Raw genomic sequence first — 18,910 nt, 5'->3', positions numbered from 1 at the left:
AAAATCTGAGACTCCCACTGATATTCTACGATGCTTAAGTGCGACACAAGAGTCTTTAGAAGATAAGGTTTCTACATAAAATATCATAGGAAATCCCAGGACATAATGTCTGTAATACTGTAATAATCTCACAAAGTCACTGTCACAAACTCCAAACTCCATACAGTTGTCACTGACTAGTTGGATATTCAATTCCCAGTGAGCCAACAATTTCCCTACTTATAGCATTTGTATTCATTTATCAGATTTTTTTATCAACATTATTACGGAATTCATCTGTGTCTTTTCCATCCCCATCAATCCCCCTTTCCATCATCATCAATCCCCTTTCCATCCCTATCAATCCCCCTTTCCATCCCTATCAATCCCCCTTTCCATCATCATCAATCCCCCTTTCCATCCCTATCAATCCCCCTTTCCATCCCTACCAATCCCCCTTTCCATCAACATCAATCCCCCTTTCCATCAACATCAATCCCCCTTTCCATCACCATCCATCCCCCTTTCCATCCCATCATCCCCCTTTCCATCATCATCAATCCATCCTTGAGAACAGGTGGACATGAGCTGGAGCAGCTTCAACAAGGGGGATGTGTTCCTGCTGGACCTGGGCAACCTCATCATCCAGTGGAATGGACCCAAGAGCAACCGCATGGAAAAACTCAAGGTAATGAGACATTTTCGACCACAGCCATAGAGATACTACCGCAATACTACTTTAACAGAACTTTACGGGTGACATTTTCGTTGTCTAAACGCTGCGAGCAAAATGGACAGATCTCGTCAGAGTTTAGTTCCTGTCTGTGCTTCAAGATTTTTTTATTTAACCAGGCAAGTCAGTTAAGAACCAATTCTTATTTACAATAACGGCCTAGGAACCGTGGGTTAACTGCCTTGTTCAGGGACAGAACAACAGATTTGTACCTTGTTAGCTCGGGAATTCGATCTAGCAACCTTTTGGTTACAGGCCCAACACTCTAACCACTAGGCTACCTGCCACCCCATTTTACCACCCAAAGTTTTAATGAAGTGAAACTGTGGAGCGGTGGTACTTTGTTTTTACTTTGGTGCATCATGAATGAGAGATAAGTGAAAGCAGGGGTTCAACCAAATTGCTTTCACACCTCCAAGCACGTCACGTCAGTGATAACCATAAGGAAGAGAAGTGAGGACGGGTGCATTTTTTTAAGTATTCAAACAAGGGCCCCTATGTAGGAAGACCTCTGCCTCTAAACCTAACGCTTCCAGCATGGAAAGTGTAACAGTATAGCTTCCGTCCCTCTCCTCACCCCTACCCGGGCTCGAACCAGGGAACCTCTGCACACAGACAACAGTCACCCACAAAGCATCGTTACCCATCGCTCCACAAAAGCCACGGCCCTTGCAGTGCAAGGGGAACCACTACTTCAAGGTCTCAGAGTAAGTGACGTCACCGATTGAAACGCTATTAGCGCGCACCACCGCTAACTAGCTAGCCATTTCACATCGGTTACACTCAACCCCCTTTTCCGTAGCAACCAGTGATCCGGGTCACGGCACCAATGTAACAGTATAGCTTCCGTCCCTCTCCTCGGGCTCGAACCAGGGACCCTCTGCACACAGACAACAGTCACCCACGAAGCATCGTTACCCATCGCTCCACAAAAGCCGCGGCCCTTGCAGAGCAAGGGGAACCACTACTTCAAGGTCTCAGAGCAAGGGACGTCACCGATTAAAATGCTATTAGCGCGCACCACCGCTAACTAGCTAACCATTTCACATCGGTTACAACTAAGAAAGAAGTGTGGTTCTAATGGCTCAATAAGGTAGAGCGTGGTGGGTTTGATTGTAAAGTACTGCCCCTGCACTCAAGGTGCTTTGGATAAAAGCATCAGCTAAAAACTAGCATTCCAGAGCGCCCTTGTCCCCTGGTGATGGTATGATTGGTGGATATTGTCACGTTTGTTTTTCTCTGCAGGGGATGACTCTAGCCAAAGACATCCGTGACAGGGAGAGAGGGGGACGGGCACAGGTGAGCGTGGTGGAAGGGGACGACGAGAAGTCTTCAGAGGAGGCCATGAAGCTGATGAAACAGCACCTAGGAGAGACAAGACGGGACATCAGGGACTGCATCGCACCTGACGACATCGTCGACCAAAAGCTGAAGTCCAGCGTGAAGCTCTTTCAGTGAGTGCTGACCACTGACAAGACCTCAGGGATATCTATAACCTCCTTATGACCTGTCATAGACATGATAAGCTCTTATGACCTGTCATTGACATGTACTGTAGCAGATGTGAACTAGCTACTGAGAGCTGGCCATTTTTCTTCCGGAATTATTTTAAAAAAATGATGTGTAACATTCTGTTTGTTCTGTGCAGTATCTCAGATGCCCAGGGGAACCTTGTGGTGCAGGAAGTGGCAGTGAAGCCTCTGACTCAGGACCTGTTGAATCACGAGGTGATTCCCCAATCAGGGAAAGGGGAGGCGGCATGTTAAAGGAGAAGGGGTTTAAAGTGCACATTGTTGCCACTTGTCTACTCAAGCAAAATTGTATCCAGAATTCAAAGTACAGTATTTGGGCGTGTGCTATTAAATTATATTGACGGAGCTTAAGCCTAATAAAATGATCAGGTTCATACAAGAATGAGAAGATGACAAGGATAATGATAAAGATCCTTCTGCGAAATGTGTAAACTGAGAGAGATAAGTATGTGTAAGTTTTACACTAGTTCTGTGATGTTTTAATGAGAACTGAAAGAGAGACTATTTCTGCCCTGTGACACCGAACAGAGACAAACATGCTTCCCCTTGAGGGCTTGCATGTGGTCTCAACAGTCAAAATTAGCCAAACTTCTAATACTAATACATCTAGATTACAAGGGGTACACAGAAAATAAATCCACTGTCTGTCTGCGTTTAAGTATTTCAGTAGCCAACACTGATGTGGTTTAAAACCATGAGAAATGAGGCTCACATGAAAATTGAGGATTACAGTAACTGGTTCTCATAGTAATTGGTTCTCATTTTTAGCGCAGTGAAAATTAATCTGTTGGGATTGTTACAGACATTCTCAGTATGCCACATAATAATTGTCCCTATGTACAGAAGTGAATAATGCAGTACTGGCACTCAGGAAAACAGTAAACCTCTTTGCTGGGCAGTAGAGGTATAAATAAATGTAATTTCATACATGAGACATCTAATCTATATCTACTAATTTCACAGGACTGCTTTCTGTTGGATCAAGGTGGTACACGAATCTTTATCTGGAAAGGAAAAAAGGCTTCCAAGACAGAGCGGTCTGAGTCTTTGGATAAAGCAGAAGTGAGCCGCGCCTCGACACATATTAGTTTCACAATGGTTTTGATACCCCTTTGCTGTCCCCTATAGGCTTTTTAGGGGAATTCAGACTGACTGTTATAGGGGGTCCTAAAATATCAGACACCCTCGGTTTGTACATCCCATATAACAAATACCCAAACAAGTTAACCCTGAAAACCAGCTGAACCCCTGAGACACTTATTCTGGTCCTGGATCTTAAGCTCCACTCAATGATTTACCCACTCTCTCTGACACCCATATATCTATAACATTCTAATCTATGAATACTTTGGTATGTTCCTAGCAAAAGGAAAAATAAACAAAGCACAGGAATTACATTCCATGTGATCCCTACAGATGTACAATTTTAATTTGAGCCAGTTTGGAAAATAATCCTGCAGCAACAAGAAATGTGAAATGTGAATGCAATGATTTTAGGGGTTGATACATTTTCATCAACAAAATAGTGATCAAATTAAGATCCCACATCTGTATTTTAAAATCTAAAATCTTGGAATTCTAGGCATACAAGAAGGCGAAGGGCTACCCTATCTCCACCTACATCGAGATGGTGAATGATGGTGCTGAGTCTGCCGTATTCAAGCAGCTTTTCCAGAGGTGGACCGTGAAGGGTCAGACTGTGGGGATGGGCACCACAAGCAGCACAGGGAAAATTGGTGAGCAAGTCACACTGGATATACACTCAATGCACAGTAAAACTCAAATGATGTCAATTAGCCTATCAGAATCTTCTAAAGCCATGACATCATTTTCTGGAATTTTCCAAGCTGTTTAAAGGCACAGTTAACTTAGTGTATGTAAACTTCTGACTCACTGGAATTGTGATACAGTGAATTATAAGTGAAATAATCTGTCCGTAAACAATTGTTGGAAAAATGACTTGTATCATGCACAAAGTAGATGTCCTGACCGACTTGCCAAAACTATAGTTTGTTAACAAGAAATGTGTGGAGTGGTTGAAAAATGACTTGAACTTCTGACTTCAACTGTATTTCTCAACTTGACTAATGAAACTAAGCACTCAGTATTCACTGGTAAAAAAAATGTGTTTTCTTGACAATGCAGCCAAGGTTGAGCAGATCAAGTTTGATGCAACTTCCATGCATGCAAGGCCTGACCTGGCTGCCCAGCAGAAAATGGTGGACGACGGAACAGGCGAAGCAGAGGTTGGTTGGTAACAAGAATTCTTCTGTCACATCCTGTTATAACTAGCTTTGACACAATAATGATTCATAATCCTCCCCTTTAAACTATACATCCAATGGACACCAATATGTCCTATTTTCCTCCAACCAGGTGTGGAGGTTAGAGGACAGTGAGCTGGTGCCTGTGGACAGGAAGTGGTTGGGCCACTTCTATGGAGGCGACTGCTATCTCATCCTCTACAAATATGAAGTCAGCAACAGGAGTCACTACATGCTATACATGTGGCAGGTCAGAACACCCTGCTAGCCACCATTCCCTGTATGACATAGCTCTTTTTCTGCTTGGCAATCAAGCTTTTGTTAATACCAGAAAATGTTGATACGAGAAGAGCTTCATTTCGTGACTTAGTCTCTGGCTTGCTTTCTGCAACCTATGCAGATAGATAACTAGGATGTGTTTGATGTGCAAATAGGGTCGTCATGCGACCACGGGAGAGCTAGCTGCCTCTGCTTTCCAAGCCGTGAACATCGACCGGCAGTACAACGGGGAGCCAGTTCAGGTCCGAGTGCCCATGGGGAAAGAACCACTCCACCTCATGGCCATATTCAAGGGCAAGATGGTGGTCTATGAGGTAAGCCCTCTCCATGTGTTCCTTTGTCAATTACTTTTCAAGGAAATTCTTGGAATGTTTCAAATCTATCGTCTTAAAAGATTCTCATTGGAATCTCATAATGATTGTCTGTAATCATTCGATTGTAATCATGGTTTGCAGGAGGGGAGCTCCAGAGTCAACTCTAAACATGTCCAGCCGGCAGTTCGTCTCTTCCACATCCACGGCACCAACGAGTTCAACACCCGCGCCATTGAAGTGCCGGCACGCTCTTCGTCCCTCAACTCCAACGATGTCTTTGTGCTCAGCACTGACACTTGCTGCTATCTGTGGTACGGAAAGGTAAGCAGCAAAAATGCCATAACCTTGTAATCCAGGTTAAGCAGAGTAACAGGTCTCCAGCTAAGCATTGATGAGGAGAGTACAAGCAGTGGCGTCATGCCCAATGGCACGTGCCCCCTCAGATTTGCCCAGTTTTTTGAAAAATTCTGATGCTAATTCCGAAACTTTATTTTTAAGCCCAAATGTTATCATAATTATCTATAAAAAAGATCTGTCAGCGGTATTTGGGTGGAGGGGCACAATGATTGGACCAGCCAAAAAGTACAAGGAATGTTTATTTTTTTAGATAAGCAAGAAATGACTAAATGTACTAAAGGTTATTGGGTTATGATACTATATACTAGTGTGGCAGTTGTACTAAACTCCCAAATCATAAAATATCCTAAATAATCAATGTGCATGATTAATAAAAAATTAAACAGGTATATACATATTTTTACATAGAATTAGGCGATTATGGCTCTAGATTGAAGGAAAAGGATGATTCAGGTGTTTGAAAATTGTACATACTTCGTGCCCCCTCTAAAATAATGGGTGTCTGATGTCCCTGAGTTCAAGGGCAGTGCTTTACCTAGTTATGCGACAGGTATGACTCTCATCCCTTGCAGGGCTGCAGTGGCGATGAGCGAGAGATGGGCAAATCCCTGGCAGACATCATCTCCAGGAGGGAAAAACAGGTCATTGCAGAGGGCCAGGAGCCGGCTCACTTCTGGGTCAATCTCGGAGGCAAGTCCCAGTATGCCGACAGCAAGAGGTACTACACTTGATCCCTTGGTTTTATAGTTACCTAAGGGCCCTGTTCATCTGAATTCAGTTAGCAGATTTTAACTTGTTTTATTAATGAACTCAGAAAATCATTGTTTACAACTGAAAATTACATCCCTTTTTTTGATGCCTTCTTCCTGATCCGTCTGTGGTCTCTGCCAAGGCTTCAGGAAGAGCACACAAATATCACCCCACGTCTCTTCGAGTGCTCCAATCAGACAGGCCGCTTCCTGGCCACGGAGATCACCAACTTCAACCAGGACGACCTGGACGAAGATGACATCATGTTGCTGGACATATGGGACATGGTGAGGGCCTATTTGTATTTATTAGGGATCTCCATTAGCTGCTGCCAAGGTACTCTTCCAAGGTACTCTTCCACTCTTTCATTAAGGCATTTACATCACAAATTAAACAAAAGATAAAACAGTACATCATATAACATTACACCACTACGTATCTACAATAGAAAATGTATAATGCCACCATACAACAATATTGCAATGAACGTGTGTGTAGAGTGAGTGTGCTAGCGTTTGTGTGCGTATGCCATGTGTCTGTACCTGTGTGTATGGCACTTCACAGTACCTGCTATTCCATAAAGAGTGACAATATTGTCCGCTATCATCCTCAGTAATTTTCTATCAAAGTTGTCAGATCCCGGCGGCTTGTCAATTGTGGATAGACAAAAAAAATAATGTAATCACCTCTTCTGCACTCACTTAATAGAATTCAAAATTGCAATGCTTGTCTTTCATAATTTGTTCAGTTATACTTGAAAGTGTAGAATCAGCATTTGTTGCTGGCATGTCATGCCTAAGTTTGCTAATCTTGCCAATGAAAAAAAACATTTTAAAGTAGTTGGCAATATCAGTGGGTTTTGTGATGAATGAGCCATCTGATTCAATGAATGATGGAGCTGAGTTTGCCTTTCTGCCCAACATTTCATTTAAAGTGCTACAAAGCATTTTTACTATCACTCTTTACATCATTTATATTTGTTTCATAGTATAGTTTCTTATTATTTTTATTCAGTTTAGTCACCTGATTTCTCAATTTGCAGTACAACTTGCCAATCGGTTGTGCCTGGAGTCCAAACTGATTTACCCTGTTTCCCCATGGTTACAGTTTGGGTTCCAGGCTACTACTGTACTGTCCTTTGGTGGCCACTATCAATCTACGGTCTGGAGGTCTGGTTCTTGTAAAACACAAGCCGTCCTGAGAGGACATCCTTCCTTACAAACCCTTGACCTCTTCTTACTCAGGTGTTCCTGTGGATCGGCAAGGGAGCCAATCAAATAGAGAAGGACAACGTGGTCCCCACGGCACAAGAATACCTGAAGTCCCACCCAGGGGGTCGGGATGTAGACACCCCCATCGTGATGATCAAACAGGGCTTTGAGCCTCCCACCTTCACTGGCTGGTTCCACGCCTGGGACCCACACATGTGGAGTGTATGTAGCAAGAATGAGTAATTATGAGATAATAATACACATTGTAGCAGGGTCATGTGCTTATAACAAGTCTAACAATGCATTATAACTGCATCATAATGCATTACACCTGTTGGTTTCAAGTGTTACCAAAATGTGTTTACTCGGGGCACAAAATATTGATTTAAACAAGCTGATTATTATGTCCACAGGGAGGGAAGTCCTACCAAGAATTGAAGGCTGAGCTTGGAGATGCCACTGACATCATCCAGATCACGGTGGTGAGTCTACTCTCTCTCAAGCACTAACATAATCTGATTCACGAAACTGTTCTCATGTAAGCATTCTTTACAAATGCTGTGCATCTACAGTATGCAACTGGAAATGTATTTAAGTGTTAGTGTTAATCTGACTCACGGAAAACAATGTCCACCGACAGAGTGGCCGAAAGGTCTAGCCACCAGTTGACCTGGTGTTTTAACCTAGCCTAGCCATTTAGGAAAAATGATGGCATTGTCACAGAAACCAGTCAGATATGATTTTCTGCAACGGTTAAAGGAATGGTCTTTGTCTGTTTGTGGCTAAAGGAGAGGACCACATCCAATTCCACTCAGAATAACTCCAAGAACACTGGAATACCACTGTTGCAACCTACCGTTCAGGCCACCTTCCCTGCAGACAAGCTGTTGAACTGCCAGACAGAGGACCTGCCCGAAGGGGTTGACCCCACCAAGAAAGAGGTAAACTACACCCTTGGAACTCCATGATTGGTCTCTCTTCAGTCTGTATTTCAGAGTAGCTGCCAACATGTACTATACCATACCTTTATCTTTTCCAGGAGCATCTTTCCAATGATGACTTTGCTCTGATCCTGGGTGTGTCCAGGGCAGAGTTCTACTCCATGCCCAACTGGAAGCAGCAGAATATGAAGAAAGAGAAGGGTCTATTCTAGGAGTATATCTACACCGTGGGCCTCATTTTGACAGTGTGTAATACTGTCAAATCTTCTCAAACTCTATTTCAAAAGAAGTTTGGAATGCAAGCGGTCGAAATTCTGCATCTTGAATCTGCACTGTTATTTGTGCATCTTAGACCTGCAGAAATATTACTCTAGCGTGGACATGACTTTTTAAATGATCCCCACTAAAACAAAAGTATATGGAGTATTTCAGACATGGTTGACACTTTTTCGCGCTTTCAAAATGAGGCCCCTCGTGTTTTGTCATCTAGCCTTGCACTTCTACTCTTAGCCAAGAGAGTGTGTGAATGAGTGGGCCGTTCTCAAATAACTGTAAACAACATATTAAAGCGCCTTTAGGTTTAGTCTTGCAAATAATCTATGATTTGTTTTCTTGCTTCTGAAATGTCGCTGTTAAAATGTAGGCAATCGAGTTATGAAGATGACATTTGTAGTTGATAGAAAGGATTCTACACATTCTATTATTGGAGATTTAGCATAGGCTTCATTTGCAGCACTTTCCCCCTGAATTGCTACTTGTGTCACAGAATTATATCTGGATATGTAATGTGCCTGTCAGGCATTTCAAAATAAGTAGAATGTGATGTTGGTTCTATACTTTATGTCCACAATTAGCCTTAATATTGAAAACATATCTGCAACAATATATTTGCAATCTTCAGAGGACCACAAGGGCTTAGTTTATTAGTAGGTACTTTGTGTTTCATAATATACATGTTGAGGTGTAACATATCAATGAAATTATGACTGTCAAATGGAGATGTCTATTGGGGTATTTCGTTTTTTGCTATGTTGGATAAGCAGATGAATACATCTCTATGAAGATCCTTCATTTGCAATGCTACAATGACAGTCAATAAAGAAGACCCTATTCCCCAGTTTGTGTTTTCAATACCTTCAGCAAATCATAATGAATCATACTGATATGTGCATCAAATTTTAATGTGAAAACAAATGGCAGTGTGGCGTATCTAATTGGGATCCAATTAATATATTCATCCCACAAAAAATGTATTTGTCAACAACAAAAAAGGTGTCATTTAAAATTACAGCTACAGTTTCAAGTTACACGAAAAAAGGAAAAAGGTCATTACATTATGAGTCAGGCAATCTTAGTATGCTAACCAATCCCTAAAAGAAAGAACTGATACTGTGACATACAACTACAATTACAAAGCACTTCAACTTTAACACAATCGCATGATGGTGACCAAAGTCCACAGCTGAATCCATAGTGGCGCCGTTCATAGTGGCTAATGATTTCAAGCAGCTGCTTACTAGATATCGAAAACAATTCATGGTCATTTCATCAGTATTAGTAACCTGCTGACAAGCTAGAGTTCTTAGTAAATGAGGCGTTTTGTGTATCACTCGTTAGAGGAATCGGGGCTCACTATCGGAGTAATGGTCAATGAGTCTTTGTGCTTCTCTGATGCCCGTCATGTAGGCCCCATGAGTGGTGGTGTAGAAGTTCACGTGGGTGGCCTCGCCAGCAAACAGCACCTGAAGAGGCTGAACATACAGAGACCAGAGTAGAGGTCAATTCGGGGAGTAAGTTGAAATTCTACTCATCATTTGAAAAATCTTCATAGAAAACAATGGATCATTTCCATTTCATGAATATCATTTTAATTCACTGACTTGACTGACTAAATTGAAAACTGAATTGACCCCAGGACTGACAGACACAAACACACAAACTTTGGTCCCTGAGTATTATCTTTACTGTAAATCACATGTGTATATTGTGCAATTCTACAACGCATCATTAAAAAAAGAGGTCACAGTCTACAAAGCACCACCAACTCGGTTGGTATTTGGTATATGATATTGGCTTCAATTGCAGATACTGAACGAAAATATCTCCTCCATAAAATCTGATTAAGGGTCAGCTTGCTGACCATAAAATGAATATTGACTGAGATCATTCTGAGTGATACCGTGGCTTAATTGATGCCGTCTCAAATGCAAGTTAGCTAACTTAAGAGACATATCGCTGGTTCATACACTTACAAACTTGACTGTGTGTGTACCAATATTAGCCATGTCAAACTACTGTACATGCTTACTAACATATTAGGAAGTAGGTATGTCAAAGATATTAGTTATTGCAATAATGAGCAGTTAGAAGCATGCTTAATGTTACTAGAAGCTATCTTCATTTTAAAGTGTTGCCAACTGTACATGAAAGTTGTTGTCAGAATCATGTGCACTCCGGAAGGGTTGTGAACGTCATTTACTGTACCTTTGCCTGTGAGTTTCCAGCCTCACAGGGCAAAGGAAGAGGGGCTGCCAGGGCTGTGTGTTCCCTCACAGCGTCCACTCCTGGAGGGGGGTACGTATATGACCCACGGACATAACGCTCACTCCCCCACTTGGACATCAGGACCTGGGCTGGCTCTGGTACTGACCAGCCAGTGAAGGACCTAAGCATTCTGTCAAAACACAAGCCTGATTGTTACTCATCCTGAACATTCTCACACAGTTTGCCAAAAGAATAGCTGACTAATGATGGGATTAAAAGTGATGACTGTGTGTTTCTGATTTAATTCTTCATGCATGCATTCTCACACAGTTTTTTTGCTTTGTGAGCAATAGCTCATGCTTGAATGTTGCAAAATAGGTTGTTTAAAAATAAGAATAGCTTATTTTACTTAGAGTTTTCTTTACAAAGTCACTTTTGTCATCAAGCACAAAACAATAGCAGAATAAAATGTCCTTAAATATTAGTGTGGTAAACCATTGTAGGGTATTTAAGGGCATAAAAAGCATGGAATCTGAGGCCATCTACAGACACCACCTTAAAGACAGGGTGAAAGGTTCAACATGAATGTCACATATCTCAGTGATGAGATAGATATGATGGCCACAACTCTCTCCCACACACTCAATGATTGAACCTTTGACCTGTGCACCTGATTGATAAGTAGACCCGATACACACCTTACACACACCTCTCCCACTATCTTTTCGTCCAGGCTCTCCATGTGTTGGGCCTCCCGGCCTGTGATCCAGCCGCAGAGGACTGTGGGATGGCGGGCCACCGTGTCAAAGCCACAGATCTTCTTATACCACATGTCTCTCCAGGCCCCACCCTCTGACTGAGAGTGCTGGTATACCTCCTCATCCTCAGGCCCAGCGTCCCACACCAGCTGGATCCCGGCACAATCGTGGGGCCAGAACCTGTCCTCGAACCGCAGGTAAATCTTGTCCACCGTGCCAAAGCCCAGTCTCTCAATGGCGTCGGCCTTGGACTTGGGGAGGGCTGGCTCAAACATGGCCACTGCATTCTCTTTCAGGAAGCCTAAAGGGACGGTCACGATGACGTGGTCTGCCATGAAGCACTGGCCCCCCTGGCACAGCACTCTGACTGGACGGGTGTGGTTCTTCTCCTCCTGCAGGGCCCAGTGGATGCTGTGTACCGGCCTGTCACACAGCAAGGCTCCAGGCGGAAGGTTGTCCAAGAGGGTGTCTGCTAGGGCCTGATAGCCTCCGGGGCCCAGAGAATTGAAGAAGCCCCCCTCCAAGGCCACATAGTGACCCAGCTGCGAGGCAGACACCTCATAGAGGGAGGAGCTGGCCTCATCCGTGCATTCGCTCCTCTTGCACCACTCAAATACCCTCGGGCCGTCCTCCAAGGCCGCCAGGGGTGACTGGGCGAACTCCTCGTCCAGGTAGCCCCCCAGGCTCTGACTGCTGTGCCTAGGCTCCAACTCTGATTCGAAGGCCCTGGAGGTGAGCCCGCTGAAAAAGGAACACACCTGCTCCACCTCGTCCACCGGAAGCTGTCGCCTGCTTTCCCGGAAGAAGTAGTCCCTAGGGGTGACAGAGCCTGGCAGGCACATGATGCTGGCTGAGCCTCTCTCCTCCAGCAGCAGGCCCTGCTCCTGGGCTAGCAGGAAGAGAGGGTTGGCCTCCTGACCGTGGATCCAGTTGGCCCCCAGCTCAATTACATTCTGGCCAAAGGGTTTTGTGGTGTAGACCCGGCCTCCGGGCCTGCCCATAGCCTCCAGGACTTGGATGTGCTGAAATCCAGCTTTCACCAGGGTGGAAGCTGCAGATAAGCCTGATAGACCAGCACCAACCACCACCACTCTGGCAGCACTGTGTGGACTCATTCTGCAGTGAGCTGTCTCCTGAGGGAAGGAGGTGAGAAGGGTACAGTTTTTGCCCTGTCACCATAGAATTGCTTGGGACACATTCCTTCACCAAAAACTAAACTTTCCAATTGCATGCTGTATTTGTTGTTTAACAACAAATAATAGACCATTTCAGTTGCTCAAAAGTTTAGCCAAAAATGTAAGGGACAGTGGGGTAAGTCGTGCCAAAGGTTTAGTTGAGTCACTCTTTGTTTCTAGGAAACTATACACAAAATGAATCATGTGACCAAATATTTAAGAAGAGGTCATCATATGGAGTCTGTGGGGGAAGAAACCACATGGAAAAATTGAGGTAAAAAAAAAAGTATTAATCAAGCTCAATGAATGTATTGGGTTATAGGTTTCATGATGCTTGTATCTAAGCCAAAATATATAGTCTTAAAACTGTTTCATACATTAGTTGGGGTCTCTATAAGCTACAAGATGAGGTCCTAAACCTATCATGAAAGTTTATCCTTGTAGCTGTGTGGGCTAATATAGTCAAAATGGTTGCTTTGGGGTAAATTGTGCCCTTTGGCGAGTTGAGCCAATGGCTAATCAATATAACCCATTCAAATGATTACATTTTGTTCGTTTCATGCATAATATGAATAGTATTTTGAAGATACCTCGCATTTGTTTGATTCAAGTTGCCTCTAAGCCACACTTGAAGTGTTTTATTCCCAGGCATAATGCAAGGCATTATAGCTGGGATATGAGTTCACACCCGGGCCTGAGCCTATGTTAAAAGTGTACCAAAAAAAATACAAAGTGTTAGAAATGTGTCGCTGTTCTCAATTTATCGCCGAGACCTAGCGCTGAGTGTCCTGGTAGGCGTAGTTCTTCCTGATGTCGTATTACCTCTAGGTGTCGACTCAGTCTGCCCAGATTGCAATACACTATTTTGGTCAATTCTGTTTTCCCGGTTAAATTTGTCCTGGTTTTCGAGTCTTCCTCGTTTTTTCATGTTTTCACTCTCAAAATCACAACAATGATTAAACCACATCAGGAGCACGTTTGAGGTCTGGGAACAATCAATACAGTACATTTGGAGGGTGTAGTTGCCCTTTAATTCAATTGCTCGCTTAGCGAGAACGGGTTGTGTTTGGCTAGCGATGTTTTTGAACTCTACAATGTACAGTGTGTCAATTTCTCTCATACCTAGCGCCGAGACTCCTAGTGGGCATAGTTCTTCCTGATGTCGTATTACCTCTAGGTGCCAACGCTGTCAGCCTCGACGGTAATACACTCGTGTCCCCTCCATGGACTGACATACATAAAGCATCCTTTATTCTGGCTGCGAAGGCATCGGTTTCCTCCTTAACTAGATTTAATAACTCGTCTATGGAACAAAATATGGGAAATTTGCGTACTATACTGTTAATAAAACACACATGTCCACCACCATGTATGTGGCTAATGCTAGTTCCTGATGTTGTGGTGCATGTTCAGCCAGTGGTAAACAAGACTCACGAGGTGTGCAACATCCGGAAGTTGTCAGAACATCCTGAAAATGGTGGTGGGAAATTAATTTGAGTGAAAACCTCCTTCCATCAGCAAGGATATTGAAGATGAGACGTGGCTGGGTCTTTCAGCATGACAATGATCCCAAACACACCGCCCGGGCAACGAAGGAGTGGCTTCATAAGAAGCATTTCAAGATCCTGGAGTGGCCTAGCCAGTCTCCAGATCTCAACCCCATAGACAATCTTTGGAGGCAGTTGAAAGTCCATGTTGCCCAAATTGCTTTACCTGAGCATAACTCTGTTGCTTATGATTTTGGTTCGAGTTGAAAAAAATGCTGCGCTTATGGAATGGCATGCTTTGAGCACTACTGAAAAGTGATATTTACATGTGAAAAATGAATGCCATGTGCTGCATTTGCTATAGGCCTATTGTTTATATTTCTGTTGGTGACACTTTGATATCTTGATAATATGCAGCTGTTTAAAGGGCAAATCCACATATGAAGCCCTGACCTCAATCCTATAGAACATTTGTGGACAGAACTGAAAAATCATGTGCGAGCAAGGAGGCCTACATACCTGACTCAATTACATCAGCTCTGTCAGGAGGAAGGGGCCAAAATTCACCCAACTTATTGTGGGAAGCTTGTGGAAGGTTACCCGAAACGTTTGACCCAACTTAAACAATTTGAAGGCAATGCTACCAAATACCAATCGAGTGTATGTAAACTTCTGACCCACTGGGAATGTGATGAAAGAAATTAAAGCTGAAATAAATTATTTTCTCTATTTTTCTGACTTTTCACATTCTTAAAATAAAGTGGTGATCTAACTGACCTAAGACATGGCATTTTACTAGGATTACATTTCAGGAATTGTGAAAAACTGAGTTTAAATGTATTTGGCTAAGGTGTATGTAAACCTCCGACATCAACCGTATATACAGTATATATATATATATATATATGTATGTATATATATATATATATATATATATATATATATATAGAGAGAGAGAGAGAGAGAGATCCAAAAATGATCCAAAAATTGATGTAGCAACTACAGATTGCAATAATCAAAACTGCGGGTTGTTGCTAATGTTTCCATTAGGGCTATGGATTTTTTTTTTTATCAGCATGAATTAGATTGAGCAAATAGACATTTAGATTGGTGAACAGTCATCCACAACAACCACCATAGCTAGGCGCAAATAGCTAAATGAGAGAGCAGCAGTGTGATTCACATCAATGTGCTATGTAGATATCAATAATAAATGATATCCGTATTGCCTTTAGACTACACCACTGCTGTTGTCCTTACCTCCAAGTATTTATTCAAATTGATTAATCTTTAGATGCCAACCGCAGTCGCACCACTGTAAGACATAGCTTGGACTGTAGCCTGGTTGCAAAAACCTATTCCTGAGCTTTTCCAGCGATCCCATCAAACATATTTGGTGTGTCATCAGGGTGGTTTCTGACTTGTGCTCAGACATGCTCAAGTGGAACAAACTTAAACTTGCACCTTTTTTCAATGTTGATTTAAATGGCATTGAGAAAACAAAGAAGTGTGAAAGCATTTTTAATACGCTACTCCCCAACCCTGGTTGCGACACAGATCCTGCCGGAGAGCATTGGGAAACGGAAAATAAATTGTCTGTTCTGTTGAGTTTTGCTGTAATCTTTGGCAGATAAGGTTAGGGTAGGAAGTGAGAGTTATCCCGTGAAATACTTTGGTGTTTAATGGGTCAAATTTATGGGCATGTTGCAGCAGTAAGTAGGTGGAAGAGTCCTAGATGTGAGAAGTGTGCAAGAGCACATGAGATGATGGAGGTGTCCGGTGAGAGAAAGGCAGGTTGAGGTTGCTACCGTCAGAGTAGTACAGATAGTGTCGTATGCGGAAGTGGTGAAGAGAGTGGTAGAGGAAGATGGGTACAGGGTGAGGGATCCTGAGAGGATTCCTGCGATTAGGCAGAGACTAATAGAGAGTGATGGGAAGAATACTGTATTTGCTTCAGTAAGGTAGTTTTCTTGGCATTCATAGCTATGGTTGCCAATTGTACTGCATAAATTATTTTATTTTTTAAATCACAGAAAATAAAAGGTTGTTGGCAGCAGCAGAGAAATACTTGGGACTGCGAAGTTTTACTGCATAACAGTTGCGGGGGGTGTTGTTCTGACCTCACAGACATTGGTCTGGGACCCCGCCCTGTGCAACTGGGTACTGGACTTCCTGACGGGCCGCCCCCAGGTGGTGAGGGTAGGCAACAACATCTCCTCCCCGCTGATCCTCAACACTGGGGCCCCACAAGGGTGCGTTCTGAGCCCTCTCCTGTACTCCCTGTTCACCCACGACTGCGTGGCCACGTGTAACAGATGTGAAACGGCTAGCTTAGTTAGCGTGGGCGCTAAATAGCGTTTCAATCAGTGACGTCACTTGCTCTGAGACCTTGAAGTAGTAGTTCCCCTTGCTCTGCAAGGGCCGCGGCTTTTGTGGAGCGATGGGTAACGATGCTTCGAGGGTGACTGTTGATGTGTGCAGAAGGTCCCTAGTTCGCGCCCGGGTATGGGCGAGGGGACGGTTTAAATTTGTACTGTTACATTGATGCTGTTGACCCGGATTACTGGTTGCTGCGGAAAAAGGAGGAAGGTCAAAAGGGGGGTGAGTGTAACAGATGTGAAACGGCTAGCTTAGTTAGCGTGGGCGCTAAATAGCGTTTCAATCAGTGACGTCACTTGCTCTGAGACCTTGAAGTAGTAGTTCCCCTTGCTCTGCAAGGGCCGCGGCTTTTGTGGAGCGATGGGTAACGATGCTTCGAGGGTGACTGTTGATGTGTGCAGAAGGTCCCTGGTTCGCGCCCGGGTATGGGCGAGGGACGGTCTAAATTTGTACTGTTACACACGCACGCCTCCAACTCAATCATCAAGTTTGCGGACGACACAATAGTGGTAGGCTTGATTACCAACAACGACGAGACGGCCTACAGGGAGGAGGTGAGGGCCCTCGGAGTGTGGTGTCAGGAAAATAACCTCACACTCAACGTCAGCAAAACTAAGGAGATGATTGTGGACTTCAGGAAACAGCAGAGGGAACACCCCCCTATCCACATCGATGGAACAGTAGTGGAGAGGGTAGCAAGTTTTAAGTTCCTCGGCATACACATCACAGACAAACTGAATTGGTCCACTCACACAGACAGCATTGTGAAGAAGGCGCAGCAGCGCCTCTTCAACCTCAGGAGGCTGAAGAAATTCGGCTTGTCACCAAAAGCACTCACAAACTTCTACAGATGCACAATCGAGAGCATCCTGGCGGGCTGTATCACCGCCTGGTACGGCAACTGCTCCGCCCACAACCGTAAGGCTCTCCAGAGGGTAGTGAGGTCTGCACAACGCATTACCGGGGGCAAACTACCTGCCCTCCAGGACACCTACACCACCCGATGTTACAGGAAGGCCATAAAGATCATCAAGGACATCAACCACCCGAGCCACTGCCTGTTCACCCCGCTATCATCCAGAAGGCGAGGTCAGTACAGGTGCATCAAAGCTGGGACCGAGAGACTGAAAAACAGCTTCTATCTCAAGGCCATCAGACTGTTAAACAGCCACCGCTAACATTGAGTGGCTGCTGCCAACACACTGACACTGACTCAACTCCAGCCACTTTAATAATGGGAATTGATGGGAAATGATGTAAATATATCACTAGCCACTTTAAACAATGCTACCTTATATAATGTTACTTACCCTACATTATTCATCTTATATTCATACGTATATACTGTACTCTATACCATCGACTGTATCCTTATGTAATACATGTATCACTAGCCACTTTAACTATGCCACTTTGTTTACATACTCATCTCATATGTATATACTGTACTCGATACCATCTACTGTATCTTGCCTATGCTGCTCTGTACCATCACTCATTCATATATCCTTATGTACATATTCTTTATCCCCTTACACTGTGTACAAGACAGTAGTTTTGGAATTGTTAGTTAGATTACTTGTTGGTTATTACTGCATTGTCGGAACTAGAAGCACAAGCATTTCGCTACACTCGCATTAACATCTGCTAACCATGTGTATGTGACAAATAAAATTTGATTTGATTTGATTAGACAGGTTAAATAGTGGAATGTGGTGGTGTGGTATAGAGGACTATTTTCTCTATGCTAAGTAGACTAGCTAAAGATGTAGTTTAAAATGTATTGGGCTGTAAGCTAAGGTTTCAGTCAAACAGGCTATACATTTAAGCAATAAGGCACGAAAGGGTGTGGTATATGGCCAATATACCACAGCTAAGGGCTGTTCATAGGCACGACGTAATGCGGAGTGCCTGGATACAGCCCTTAGCTGTGGTATATTGGCCATATACCACAATCCCCTGAGGTGCCTTATTGCCAGTTATTAGAAACTGGTTACAAATGTAATTAGAGCAGTAAAAATACATGTTTTGTCATACCTGTGGTATACAGTCTGATATACCACGGCTGTCAGCGAATCAGCATTCAAGGCTCGAATCAAGTTTATAATTGAAAACAATTGCAGCCTACCTGTGTTGATTTCGATAGCATATAGCCTAGGCAGGCTGGGCTGGGAAACTCAAGGACTCAGATTTCAAGAGAGAATACTGTTATGTAGGAAGAAGAAGACTAAAGTCTTTATAAACTGCTTGGGTGTGTCTACAACTCT

The 18,910-nt window shown here is 43.4% G+C and overlaps 2 protein-coding genes across 6 annotated transcripts in view; one reads left to right on the top strand and one right to left on the bottom strand.

Annotated features, from left to right (window-relative positions):
* Positions 1-9,477, top strand: part of vil1 (villin 1) — a 20,141-nt gene extending 10,664 nt beyond the window's left edge. For both annotated transcript variants that reach the window (XM_021579239.2, XM_021579240.2), the window contains exons 6-20: positions 557-667; positions 1,958-2,166; positions 2,361-2,439; positions 3,208-3,306; positions 3,827-3,980; positions 4,390-4,490; positions 4,621-4,758; positions 4,943-5,101; positions 5,243-5,422; positions 6,031-6,176; positions 6,351-6,495; positions 7,453-7,641; positions 7,833-7,901; positions 8,208-8,360; positions 8,459-9,477. In XM_021579239.2, the coding sequence (XP_021434914.2) occupies positions 557-667; positions 1,958-2,166; positions 2,361-2,439; positions 3,208-3,306; positions 3,827-3,980; positions 4,390-4,490; positions 4,621-4,758; positions 4,943-5,101; positions 5,243-5,422; positions 6,031-6,176; positions 6,351-6,495; positions 7,453-7,641; positions 7,833-7,901; positions 8,208-8,360; positions 8,459-8,572 (2,046 nt within the window). In that variant the 3' untranslated portion in view covers positions 8,573-9,477. The remainder of the gene's footprint in view (positions 1-556; positions 668-1,957; positions 2,167-2,360; positions 2,440-3,207; positions 3,307-3,826; positions 3,981-4,389; positions 4,491-4,620; positions 4,759-4,942; positions 5,102-5,242; positions 5,423-6,030; positions 6,177-6,350; positions 6,496-7,452; positions 7,642-7,832; positions 7,902-8,207; positions 8,361-8,458) is intronic.
* zgc:66484 (uncharacterized protein LOC327557 homolog) lies at positions 9,248-18,910 on the bottom strand. Of its 4 annotated transcripts, none has more exons than XM_021579241.2 (4): positions 18,772-18,910; positions 11,543-12,735; positions 10,845-11,034; positions 9,248-10,111 (listed from the first exon to the last, which is right to left on the bottom strand). In XM_021579241.2, the coding sequence occupies exons 1-4, from the start codon at positions 18,790-18,792 to the stop codon at positions 9,974-9,976; spliced, it is 1,542 nt and encodes a 513-aa protein (XP_021434916.1). In that variant the 5' UTR covers positions 18,793-18,910; the 3' UTR covers positions 9,248-9,973. The 4 variants fall into 4 exon arrangements, with proteins under 4 accessions (XP_021434916.1, XP_021434918.1, XP_036814834.1 ...); XM_021579243.2 differs by lacking the exon at positions 18,772-18,910 and adding an exon at positions 14,212-14,366; XM_036958939.1 differs by lacking the exon at positions 18,772-18,910 and adding an exon at positions 13,900-14,223.

Source organism: Oncorhynchus mykiss, chromosome 22, assembly GCF_013265735.2.
Source record: "Oncorhynchus mykiss isolate Arlee chromosome 22, USDA_OmykA_1.1, whole genome shotgun sequence".
Lineage (NCBI taxonomy): Eukaryota > Metazoa > Chordata > Actinopteri > Salmoniformes > Salmonidae > Oncorhynchus > Oncorhynchus mykiss.
This window is presented reverse-complemented; position numbering and strand designations above follow the sequence as displayed.

Bases quoted from the DNA above. Each gene is read 5' to 3' on its own strand.
- zgc:66484 (XM_021579241.2), bottom strand. From the start codon at position 18,792: ATGCTATCGAAATCAACACAG. The intron at 12,736-18,771 runs GTAGGCTGCAAT...TCCTTCCCTCAG, and splicing joins TGCTATCGAAATCAACACAG to GAGACAGCTCACTGCAGAAT. The intron at 10,112-10,844 runs GTACAGTAAATG...CTGTATGTTCAG, and splicing joins CTGGAAACTCACAGGCAAAG to CCTCTTCAGGTGCTGTTTGC.